Consider the following 12,428-nt stretch of genomic DNA (forward strand, 5'->3'; position numbering starts at 1 on the left):
GACTTCTAACCTTCCTGTTAGGAGCCCCCTATTGCAAATTGCATTTGGGAAGGATTTAGATCAATTGCAGCACACCTCTCTAAGGCACATGTATGTATATTGCAGCTGCACCCACAGATCCCAATCAAGCCAGAGCCCATTCTGGGTTTAAGCAGGTGCCATAACAACACATTCAAAGGCAAGGCTTCTGGCTCAAATTATTCACAATGTGCCATGCCCTACCCATGTCCCCTTCACCCTGACCACCAATCATTTTTCAGAGTACAGACATTTTTCAGCACAGGAAGAGTATCCATGTATTGCTATGCCAGAGCTGTCTGACAAGTCCACAAGGCTCACATCAACCAAGTTACAGGAGAGAGTAACAAGAGCACACATCAAAGGCCAAAGGAATTAAAGACAGACTCACAAGCAGTTTCCTTCGGTGTTTCCTCAAGTCACTGGGCTGGTTGCAAGAGAAAAAATGAAAGAGACACAAAAAGGGATGCCGTTAACTATGGATTTTCCTCTGAACAGAGCAGTGACAGTCAGGTGCTGGCTGCAGACACTGGGTATGGCTGACCGGTCCACATACAGCCCACACATCCACACTGAGACAGGCCAGCATGCTCACAGGTGAGAACGTCCCCTCTGCAGAACTGTCACTAGTGCTGGGCCAAGCAACACAGGAAATTGGAACAAACATGCTATGCTTTCAGCATGTGCTCTGCTGCCATGCACATACCCTGTGCCTGGTTACATATACCAGCCTCACCCTTGTATACATGCCTATCAGTCCATGCACCTGCTCCCACAGCTCCCATATGTACAGCCCCCTGCCCTGTTACTCACATGCTCGCCATCTACAGACACTCTCCATGTACCCATCAACCCACACATTCACCACCCTGATACATATGGACATTATCCTATTTAACAGGCTCACATACCCTAAAACCCCCAACATCCAGATATGCCTTCCCTCATACACACCCAAGTCTCCACATGTCCACTACCGCATAGACACACATACCATCTTCTCATATACATACTTCTCCACAAGCCACCCTCCTATACCTATATTCTTGCTTTCTCCTACCATTAACCCATGTGCACAGGACGGGCAGAATTCTATTTTACTTTATGTGACCAAATGGCAGTTACTCAGTGATGCATGCACAGTTTATGATCCTATTCCATGTGCACTGTGGATGCATAGTGGTCCACATGGCTATTCAGCATAGGCAGTAGGCTGAGATGGCCAGGCAGGTACATCTTTCTGCATGTGTATTCATGTCATGAACCTAATTCACAAAATTATATCCAGCAAGAACCCAGGGCCAACGGGTGTTAAACAGTAGAGGAGGAGAATCCTGTGCTGAGAAGTTGGAGGTTCAGACCCCCCAGATGAGGGGAGCCTAGTATCTGGGTCTCTTCCTTCCTGGGTGAGTGCCCTAAACCACTTAGCTGCTGGAGGTTAAAATACAGGAGAAGCCTCCTCCTCTTCTTTGCTGGGCCATACACTTGACCAGCCTGGACAGAGTTTATACTGCATGCCCTATAGCTGTATGGATGCTTCTACGTCCACAATGCACATGAACTAGGATTGCAAACTGTGCATAAGGGCCAGTAATAACAGTTTTGTGACTAGATAATTACCATGTGGATGTAAAATTAACAGGATTCTGTTCTTAGTGGCACAGGCACCCTCAGATGGTTGTGTTTTAATCAAAGGACCACTTAAGCCTAGCAGCCTGTTGGCTCCCATCACTCCAGCTGCCTTTGTTTCATCAGCCTGAATGACTAGGTGCCCATGTACAGCTTGAAGTGACTTTCTGCATAAGTTTGGAACAAGACTCAAACTTGTGCCTCTGGAGTCTCAGCAAGGTGACTTAACTAATACTGGCAGTGCACTCTGCCTTTCCACAGGAGAACATGACAGCAGAGGGCTACGCTGACCGGGGGGAACACAACAGTCCACGAAATTCTAGTGAACAACATTCAGAGCTGCAATCTCAGTGTGGTCTCCACACACTCAGATCTCAGGGACCTCAGAGCTCAGTTAAGACACAACCTGCTGTATCTAAGAGGAGCACCAGGCCCAATCATGAGGTTACTAAATGAGGAGCATAAATTGTCATTAACAGGCCCATATATTTCATTGGCTTCAGTTCACCCTGTTGCATCCTGCGTGACTCACCAGTGTCATTATCCCCATGCGGTCGAGGTCCTGAGCAGCGCTGCGAGAGGAGAGCTTTGGGGTAGAGCGCCCACTGACAGGTGGGGAGGAGCTGGCCAGGGACAGAGCAGTCAGAGAGGTGGGGATAGAGGCCCTTTTACGCAGCTGTGTCAGATTCAGGCCTTCCATGCTGCCACTGGTAACGCGGGTCTCCAGCTCCTCGGCACGCAGCTCCGTAGATTCCTTCTCCTCCTGAATCATCCTGAGCAATCACAAATGGAGACTCAAGCAAGGTTCCAGTCCTGTTTCCCCACTGATAGTGTGGACACCACTTCTGGGCACTCCCCCACCCCACCTCATGTCTCTACTGTTTCTAGACTGGATTCCAGAAGTCACGGGTCTTTAGGCCTCATGTCCTGGGACCTTGGGGCTCCAACTCCATCCGAGGACATATGTAGTGGCATGGGAGCCCCTTCTTTCATTTTGGAACAGCAGGGCCACAGAAGTAACAGGGAGGGCAGAAAAGGGCCATCTCAATACAGGGCAGAGTTCAGGTTGTTTGAAAGCGTCAGCTGTGTCTTTCTGTACCTCAGCACAGCTGGGTTCCTGTTACCCTGAACCACAACTGTTTGTTCCTGGGTTTGGGACATTGTTTGGGCCAATTACAATATCTCTGTAATGTTGGTGACATGAACTCATACCCAGAACTCCATCTCAGTGTAGCTCTACTAAGGGCTTTTTTGGTTTTATCTTCTATATAACAATTTTATACGTAAACATCAGCAGTGCCAAGCATCTTGAACACAGGGGCCAGCTAAGCTGGCTTTACAGTCAGAGCAGGGCAAAGTCACCATCTGTATAAATCAATCCCCCTTCCCTGCTACCTCAGTCAAGTCTATTCTTCACCTGATCTCCTCATTGATGGCATCCAGCTGCTCCTGTAGCATCATAGCCAGGGTCTGGGCATCAGAGTGCCCACTGGGGGACAGCACATCCATGGAACTGAATAACGTCTCTCGGTCATCCTCATCCACGTCGGAGATTTCCGGGTCACTGTCGAAAGTGTGAGACACGGTGGCCAGGACGCCGCTTGGCTGAGCCTGCTCCCAGTCCTGGGAGACAACAAACCCCATAGAGGTCAGTCACATAGGCCCAACCTTCCCCCAACCAGCACAGACTAGGGCTCCCACAAAACGCATCAGACATCTGGAAGTGTGTTGGCCTGCACGCCTGGTTCTCATGTGATGCTCCTTCTGTGTTAAGAGATTCCAGTACACAAAGGTGTGGCCCATAAGGCCAGAGCCTGATATTTTTGTGGTGAAGACTATGAGTGTGCCTTGAGACAAATTAGACAGATACATTGCTTGGCCAAGGAAAGCCCTGTAGGAGCTTCTTTTCTGTCCTAACAAGGACGCCAGAGAGGCAGAACGGTTCGTAGGTAAGGGTGCTAGCCAAGCACCTAAGTTCAAGTGCCTGCTCTGCCACAGATTCCTTACACGATTTTGGGAAGCCTCTTTGCACCTTAGCTTCCTATCTGTAAAATGGAGATGCCCTACTAAAACAGAAGGATTGTGTAAATTAGCAAACTGAAGACTGTGATGGAGACCAGACCTTAGATAGGTGACCTCAGAATATCATCTTTTCTTATTAACTCATTGTGTAGCTACAGGACCCTAGGATGCTTCCATCCTTCCCGGTGGAGTTTCTTCAAGGCCATCACTGTAGGTGACTGCACTGAATATGCAGGGCAGCCCAGCATAGACTAGTTAGAGGAGTTCAAAAGACAAACTTCTTGGACTATGATATCCCCCACACTGATAGATAGCTGTTGCAGAACAGCACAAGTCGAGAGGTGTCTGTACAGTGGTAGCAGTGGCACAAGTCCCAGGAGCACTGCTGATGCATGGAACTCCTGTTTTTCTAGTTGGACATGCCCTGGAACAGGGGTGGGCAAAATACGGCCCATGGGCCATAGCCAGCCCACCAACTGATTGTATCCATCCTGCTAGCTGCTGTTGGGAGCCTAAGGAGGGTGGGCTGCACTCCACCCTGCTCCACTGCAGTTTGGGCCTGGCCAGGCCACACAGTACACAGACTCCTCCATCCCCCCACCACATCCATCTCCCCCAGCTTAGCTTCCTGTTGGCACTGCAGCTGCTCAGTCCTGGCATGATAGCTGCCAGCAGCTAGGCCCTCATGGGATGGGGCGTGATGCAGCACACTGAGCAGCCATCCCGCCTGCCCACTGTGATGAGCTGCTGATACCACGGCACCATCAGGAGGTGAGTTTGTGCCAGTCACAACGCATCAGCAGCAGCCCATTGCAGCGGGCAGGGGGGATGAGTACTCAGCACGCTGCATTGCACCCTGTCCCATGCGGGCTTGGCCGCCGGCACCTGCAGTACCAGCATTGCACAGCACCAACAGGAAGCCAGGAGCGGGAGAGAGAGGAATGCAGGGATGGAGGAGTCTGTGCATTGCATGGCTCAGCTCAGGCCCAGCTGCAGCAGAGTACAGTGGAGCAGGGCACAGACCTCCCTCCTTAGGTTCCCAGTGGCAGCCGGTGGATCAGATGGGATCAACTGGCATCTCCCTCCCTCCCCCCCACTACTCAACAGCTCACCAAAACTCATTAAATGGCCCTCCAGCCCAAATAACTGCCTACCGCTGCCCTGGACAGTGGCTGGTGGGACTCTTGTTACCCCATTATAACCCACTGGCGGAGACTCTCTGAGTCCCTTAGCGAACTTCAGGGTGAGCTAGAATACCACGTCTCTCTGGGGGAATTAGCACTGTACACAATGATGCTCATGTTGCCTCTAAGTCAGAGAGGGGTCTGCATCAAAAGAGCTGTTTATGCACCATGAGTGCTACCAAAGGGCACCCACCTAGTCTTCTTGTATCAAATATTTTTGATACAGCAGGTCCATGAAAGAGGTTTCCCTCCCAAAGCCAGGACTGGAGGACAAGTGTTTCCAAACTGACAAATATCATGTTCCCTAAAGCTGAACCTCAGCAGAAGGAACAGTCCCTATGACTCACCCCTGAAGACAGGTCCCAGGGGGGAGAGCCCCCCGAATGTTTCCCTAAACCAGACTCTGGACAGAGGGGCCAGCCTTGTCCACCAGAATTAGGCCCTATCACAATGGGCTCCCACACACTACCCTGAGCCAGGCCCCAGGGAGAAGGGCCACCACACCTCCCTCCCCAAAGTTAGGATCCAGAAGAAGGGAACTCCCCACATACCTCCCAAAGCCAGGCCTGGGAAGAAGTCCCCTTTTGCCCTGCAGAGATAGACTTTATCAATCTAGCTCTCAGAAGGAAGGGCCTCCAAGCCACCCAGGAAACAAGGCCTTGGAGACCCTTCTCCAGACAGCACCCACTATTCACCTAAAGCCATGAGTGCAGCTTGGCTTCTCAGCCAGCCTACCCACTGGCTTGTCTCCCTGTACCTTTCTCCTTAGCCCCAGACCCCATGGCATGTGTTTGTGGTGTGGTCTAACTCGACTGTAAAACCACTCCACCCTCAGTTTAAGCCCACAGAGTAAGTGCTGTGCTGGCCACCGTCCAGTCGCGTCCCACACAATAACAACCTCTTTGCTTTGGAAGGGGGCTAGGGTGGGAGCCCCGCAGCTGTCACGGCCTAATGACAGCGCAAAGCCCCCCTCATTTGAAAGGCCAAAGGCAGCTGTCACAGCTGTTTTGGTTACAAAAGGCTTGTAACACACTCTACACTGAGGGTGTAACCAGAGCCTGCACACGAGGCTGGTGCTGCGCTCCGAACTACTGCCGGGAGATTAGTCGTGATCTGCGTCCAGGGTGGGATGGACACTGGGCTTTTTACCTTGGGGGGTTCATCCCGCAGAGCTGAAAATCGGCCCTTCTGTGCCCGGTGCAGTCCAGTGGCCGTACCAAAGGGCTCAGCAGGGGCATGAACCACAGTGCTCAGTGGATATCTCAGGTCTGTGGCACTTCCCATGTGTGATCTATGAGAAACAGAGAGATAAGCCACCATATGAAAGGCTGATGTTACAATAAATAGCACAAGGCATCTGGGGGGTGCCAGCTTGTGCCCAGGTTGGTAACTCAACTCAGAGGCAGAGTCTGTGAGCTTTGTCTCTAGTCTGGGGAAACCAGACAGGGCTCCAGCAGGGCCGAACTGATCTCAGCCGGCAGCCCTGCTCCATGTTCTGGAGGACAGTAAAACCTCCACCTTGCTGCTTACCGAAGCCAGGGAAAATTCCTCCCTGCTCCAAACTCTGGAGATATGATTCCCCCCACCCCCAGTGGGCATGAGCTAGAACCTGTGGTTAACCAGCCAACCCAACCCATATCTGAGATATACCTGGTAATATTTCAGGTGTCCTGGTACCCTATGGGGACAGGTTCAGCTCAAGGATACTGACAGTCCTGGCTAAAGACTCCAAGAGATAAACACCTTGCTGTGTGTTTAGCCAATTCCTGGAGGGCCACCTGTTTTTTCTTTCTAGCTCCTGTCATCCTCCTCAAAATACCAAGGAACCACCTGAACCTCCCACCACATTTTCTTCATTTGATTCTTTAGCCTCCCCCTGCTTGTGAAGATCTGGCCTTAGAACTGGTTGGGAAATGACCTGACCTCAACCCACAGCAGAAACGCTAACAAAGCCGAAAGTTTCATGTTTATTAAAAACTTTTAACATTTCTGAGATTTTGATTGAAACGCTGAAAAATTCCAGTTTCAAATTAATTTGTCTTCAGGATTCAAAAAAAAAAAATCTTTTGAGGAACTTAATGTCAAGAAAAGTTGTGGGTGGAAACTTCTTGATTTCTCCATGGTAGCTCAGCCCTGGGTATCTCTGGCAAGTGAATTATATGTAAGTAAATACAGATTGAGATGTGATCTCATAGCAGCTTTGCCTCATGACAGATATCTTTATTTCCCTGGTCTTGTGTGAAACAGCCCTTGTCATACAGTCAAGAAGTTGGTTGGCTTTCTCTGTTACAGAAGGATAATGCATTCCCACTTCCACACTGCTTCTAACCTGGCTCTGTATGTGGGGCCAAATTTACAAAGGCATACAGATGCCTAAATACGTGGCAATCTGGCTGCACCAATGCAACAGAAGCACAGATGCATGATTCCAATTATGAGACAACCCTGCATATAAGTCAGCCATACATTTTACAGGTACACTTTAGGGTAAAAAGAAGCTTTTCTCCCAAATATAAGTCAATAACTACAAATAAAGTCCTTGAACGACTGTTGCCCTTAAACCATCCCACTGGAGAATCACCAAACCATTAAAAGAGCCCAAAGACTCACTGAAAAAATGTCTGACTTTGTATTTTTACTGCATGCGTAAAAATATTGCGACTACAAAAGTCAAAATTGTTAGAGGCCCAATTACAGGTCAACCCTAAGTGTAAGTCAGGTGCCATTTTTCTGGTCCTTTTGGAGGAACAAAAAGTCAATTTATATTTAGAAGAATACAGTGGGTTAGGTGCTTAACTACCATTATCACTCCTTGAATCTTTAGACCCACTGTAGACCTGCTAGAGCAGGGGCGGGTAATTATTTTGGGTGGAGGGCTGCTTGCTAAGTTTTGGCAAGCTGTCGAGGGCCGCATTTCCCTTTCTGGATCAGAAAAGCAGGAACGGCCCCATGGTCCCAGGCCAGAAGCCTCTGCTAGGCACGGGCTTCTGGTTGGGGAGCGGGTCTGGGCAGGCCTTGCTGCTGGGTCCTGCCACTGGCTTCCCTTGCGTACTACTGCCCCTGGCTCCTGTCATCTTTGACAGGCAGCCAGGAGCAAATAAATATTATTTTTCTAAATTTTTTAGGGGCCCCACGGGCTGGACAAAATGGCTTGGTGGGCTGTATTTTGCCCACCCCTGTGCTAGAGACTTTGTAAACCTGACCTAGGTCAGATTCATTGCTAGTGCTGTCCAGATCTATTTCCATCAGTCTGAGCTGCATGTCCCTTCATACTTTTCAACTGCAAAACCTTACACCAACCCACTTTGGATTCTATCAGCAGCTCATTCACTTGGTCACTTCTCCTCCCATCAGTCTTTCTGATGATTTATGTCACTCATGGTACTAACGAGCGCAAATGTTGATGTGCTCAGCAAATGTCATCACTGGACAGCCTCTGCTCTGGGGGTGTTATCTCTACCAAAATGAAAGGAAAGGCCTCTGTACCAACTCCTGAGGTGCTGCCTGGAGATTTCCCTCCTATGATGTTCAGTGCCAGTCTGCTTTTGTATTTATCCAACCAGTGGCCCCATTTACATAGCTACATTCCAGAGTCAGGATGACTCAGAATCAAGTGCTTAATTCATGTGGGTCCTGTGGGTGTTCAGCACCTCTGGAATGAAGGTCACATATATTCATATGCACTGATTTCAGAAATCAGGCATGCACCGATGACCCTCGAGAGACAAGCATGACACATGCAAGCAACGTTATGACCTCACAGCCTTGATCTTTGCCTTCTTCCATCTTCAAAATTTCCTTCTAGGTATGTCCCCTACTCTTGGCCAATGCTACTGGTAATCTGAGGAGGCAACAAGCTTGGCTGAATACAGAGGTATAAGCAAGCTCATTGAGTGTTTAGGGCAGCAGAAGGGATTGGCAGGGTAGATGGAGGGAGGCTGTGCTGACCACTGTAGAGGGGGTGGGAGGGAAGTCTTAACAGTCTGCACTTGCTCCAATGGCAGCAGTTCTGTAGCCAGGGCTCTCTTGGAGCTGCTCTTTTGAAGTCCCTTCTGTTCACTTCTCCTTCCCCCAATATGTGTTATTGGGTACAGGGCCCTGCCTGCTCTGGCAAAGGCTCTTTTTGAGGGAAGCACCATTCCATTCATCTCCCTTGCCTCCCCCTCCCAGACACGTTGCTAGGCATGGGGTGCTTCTATGGCAGGTTAAGAGAAGCACAGCCCCACCTCCCCGCTCCCATAGTTGGTACCCAGGGCTGGTGCCCTGCTCACCTCACCCTTGTTCTGCTCCTGGCTGGGGGACAGCAAGGACTCCAAAGCTCAGTGGAACCTCTAAAGAAGGTGCTAAATGCCACGTAGATGAACGTGGGGGACCACTGCCCAGGTGGGAGAGAGCTCATACTCCCAAATGGGGAGGGTTCTTAGACACCAACAGCCCCATACCATCTCTGAACTTTGCTGTGCCAGTGGTGCTGCTCAGGAGGAAGGATTTGGTAGACAGGGTATTTTCTAAGCCTAGTAGAAAACCATGCACTGCAAGTATTTTTCAAGGTAGAACTGGAATTTTTTCCAAAAGAATTTTTTTTCCACAGAACTGCCTGATTCCAGTAGAAACATTCACATCTCACCCAAAAGCAAAGTTTTGGATCTTATGCCTGGTTTATTGGGGCTGGGTGGCTGATGCCAAAAATCCAGTTTTTAGCATTTATAAGGCACTTGTTTCCATGGTATCTTAGCAATTTACACTGAGATGGCTCCATAAGGGGCTCTACTTCCTGGAATCATGGGATTACACTATATTTTCAGCTGCACTCTCAATATAAGTTTCTAGCTATTATGCCTGTGAAGAAGGCTTGAAAACATGACCTAGGTGTAACCAATTCAGTGATGTCTGCCAGAGTCTGCAAACAGTTTGAAACAATAGTAATAATAGCCCTGAGCATGGGTAAGTGCCCCATTTATCTCTTGAGGGTGTTGACTGCAAGATCCACTGCTGTGGGGAGCTGTGCCAATCAGTGCTACCCCCATGGAGGTCTACGCATAGCAGAAGAATGCAGATGGCCCAGCTTACCTACCCCAACAAACATTCTCCAGCTGTGTGGGTGGGTACTGGTAAAAACGACTGCTGGTCCTTGCAAGGGGAAGTCGTCTGTTTATTACAAGGATCACAAAAATCAGCCTTATAAATGAACAGTTGGCACAACCTTAACTCTGAACTCCTCCTTCTCCTCTCCAAAATGTCATGACATTTTCCTGCAGCCTCAGGGGGACCCTGCAATATTGCAGCCACAGAAATCAGTGCTCTTTGTGGACCTGCTATATTCAGAATAAATATGCTCATTTTAAAGGATACACCAATTGTCCAAGATAATGGGAACTGCCTTCAAGTGCAGAACACAGCAACAGATTCTGTGACCTGGAGTATTGTATTTACTGTCTGCAGCCCTGGGTAGCCCTTAGCATAAACTACATGCAATAAAGCAATTTTGCAACGATAGATAATTAGCCCCTAAAGAAACGGGTTGATGGGAGACACTGAAGAAATTAGCCCCTAAAGAAACGGGTTGACTGGGAGTCATGTTCCTTGCTGCCCCTGATCACATGACAGTAGCAGGAATGGGGCTGAAGTGAAAGCCTGTACTTCTGCCTGTCAAACCTTGTGCAGGTGGAATCTAGATGAGGGTTCAACTATGAATGTCACAAGTGCCTGCAGTTGAACACTTGGCAGATTCTGAACCTCATATCCAACTAGCCTCACACTGAGAGGCGGTGTCCAGGCTGTTGGCACCAACCTGAATTCTGCAGATTGGGCCCATTTCAGCACAGAAAAGCATTGAAGACAAGCAGGAGGGGCATTTAGGACAGGTGCAGGGGAGATGTAGAAATGATGTTTGCCTAGATTGGTGGGGCAAGGGACAGATTAGATATATCACCCACCTGGACTCTTTACTTGCTGCTAAGAGATAAAAGCAATAAAACCCCTCATGTTCCAGGATGGAATAGACAATCTTTACCTGATGATGTTAAGGGATGAACTCCTTTTTTGGACAGGTTATTCCATGATTGTCCACTGTAGGCAGGGGTGGGGGGAACTTTCACCTACCTCTAAAAACAGGCAGTTCTGGCATTTGATGGATAAGGTATCCTGGACTAGAAAGATCTCTTGATCTGGTCTGGTCTGGCAATTCACAGGACCAGCAGTCCTTTACTGTAGAGTGTGGGTGACAAAGATAGGACCCAAGGCACTATTTATTTTGGCCTGTGGGGAAGGAGAGGGGGAGGGGGGGCAGTTCCTGGAGAGGCCAGGAATTTGGGGGCAGGGCCCACAGCTGAAATTCAGAATATGGAGCCCTACTGGGGATGTGTGTTGGTTACAGGGGAGTGAGCAATGGCAACACTGTGTGCCACTGATGCCACTTGCATCATCACTGGAAGTGGGTCTGAATCCAGCCTGCAAGGAGACCCAAAGTCCAGATTCAGCCCAGATGTCCACGTAAGTTTGAAACCCCTGGCTTAGAGATAAGGACTAAGTCCTGCTTTAGCCAGGGGAACTTTGTTAGGTAGGAAAACCTTGGCGCTACCAGCTGAGATTAGCTAAACTGCAGAGTTCTTGTGGAGTGATGGTGCCCTCTGCAGACAGATACTTTCTGGAATATAAAGCAGCAATGATTCTGTCTAGTCAGCTTACCCTGGCAAGCAATACCTAGCTGCAGGTCTGATGGGCTGTTAAGGGGAAGTCACCTCCTTTCTCAGAATGAGAAACTGGTTGGGAGGTTTTAAATGATTCTTCTCTTGTATTTGTGTCAGGAGCTTGAATCTGCATGAATGCTGGGACATAAACGACAATGGATTCAGGGGGATGGGGAAAAACAGTAGAGAGAACCAGTCAATGATTCAAGCAGTAAAAAGGCAACAAGAGCCCCCTGCCTTTCATCTGATATTGTCAGGTAAAAGAAATCCCTGGCGCAACATACATACTGGTTTTAAAAGCAGAGAAACTTAGTCAAAACAGGCTTATTCCTGGGAATGTCCCAGTTTCAACTGATCAACATTTTCTAATGAAAAACATCAGCCCTTCCTTCATCTCTTTGTTTGACCCCTACTAGTCACAGCCTGCTCTGAGCAGCAGGGGGATAAATGCTAGTATGACCTGAGACCTCACAACCACTGCTGAATGAGGAAGATCCCTCCCCTCCCTTGCCCCTCCTCCAGGCACACTGTGCATCACCCAGAGCCCACTATCTGGCTACAGCCAACAAATTCTCTGGCCTAGCTTGAAAATAAAAAGGCGTAGGACAGCCAGTCTATGAATGGGAGGTACATGGAAATCAGGCTTTTATACTGGTCTCCCTGTGCTACCAGCTCAGCTGAGCCAATGAAGCCACAATTTTGCATGACTTCATGTGTGGTGTGATAGCATGGCAGACAATACTTCATATTGGGCATTGAAAGCAACACCAAAGACATGCATACTGTCCAAGGGACTTATACACCACTGGGACCTTGTCAGCCAAGGAGATTCTTCCTTCCAAACATCCACTTTATCACCTGCCATTACCTTCCCAAAGACCCAGGG

At 49.0% G+C, this 12,428-nt stretch overlaps 1 protein-coding gene across 8 annotated transcripts in view; it reads right to left on the minus strand.

The window, feature by feature from the left end:
* The window catches only part of PPFIA4 (PTPRF interacting protein alpha 4), a 165,187-nt gene that overhangs the window by 38,619 nt on the left and 114,140 nt on the right, over nucleotides 1-12,428 (minus strand). For all 8 annotated transcript variants that reach the window (XM_059717640.1, XM_059717638.1, XM_059717639.1 and 5 more), the window contains 4 exons: nucleotides 6,003-6,144; nucleotides 3,065-3,270; nucleotides 2,180-2,420; nucleotides 410-445 (listed from right to left, as the gene is read on the minus strand). In XM_059717640.1, coding sequence (XP_059573623.1) covers nucleotides 410-445; nucleotides 2,180-2,420; nucleotides 3,065-3,270; nucleotides 6,003-6,144 — 625 coding nt within the window. The remainder of the gene's footprint in view (nucleotides 1-409; nucleotides 446-2,179; nucleotides 2,421-3,064; nucleotides 3,271-6,002; nucleotides 6,145-12,428) is intronic.

This window comes from Alligator mississippiensis, chromosome 14, assembly GCF_030867095.1.
Source record: "Alligator mississippiensis isolate rAllMis1 chromosome 14, rAllMis1, whole genome shotgun sequence".
NCBI lineage: Eukaryota > Metazoa > Chordata > Crocodylia > Alligatoridae > Alligator > Alligator mississippiensis.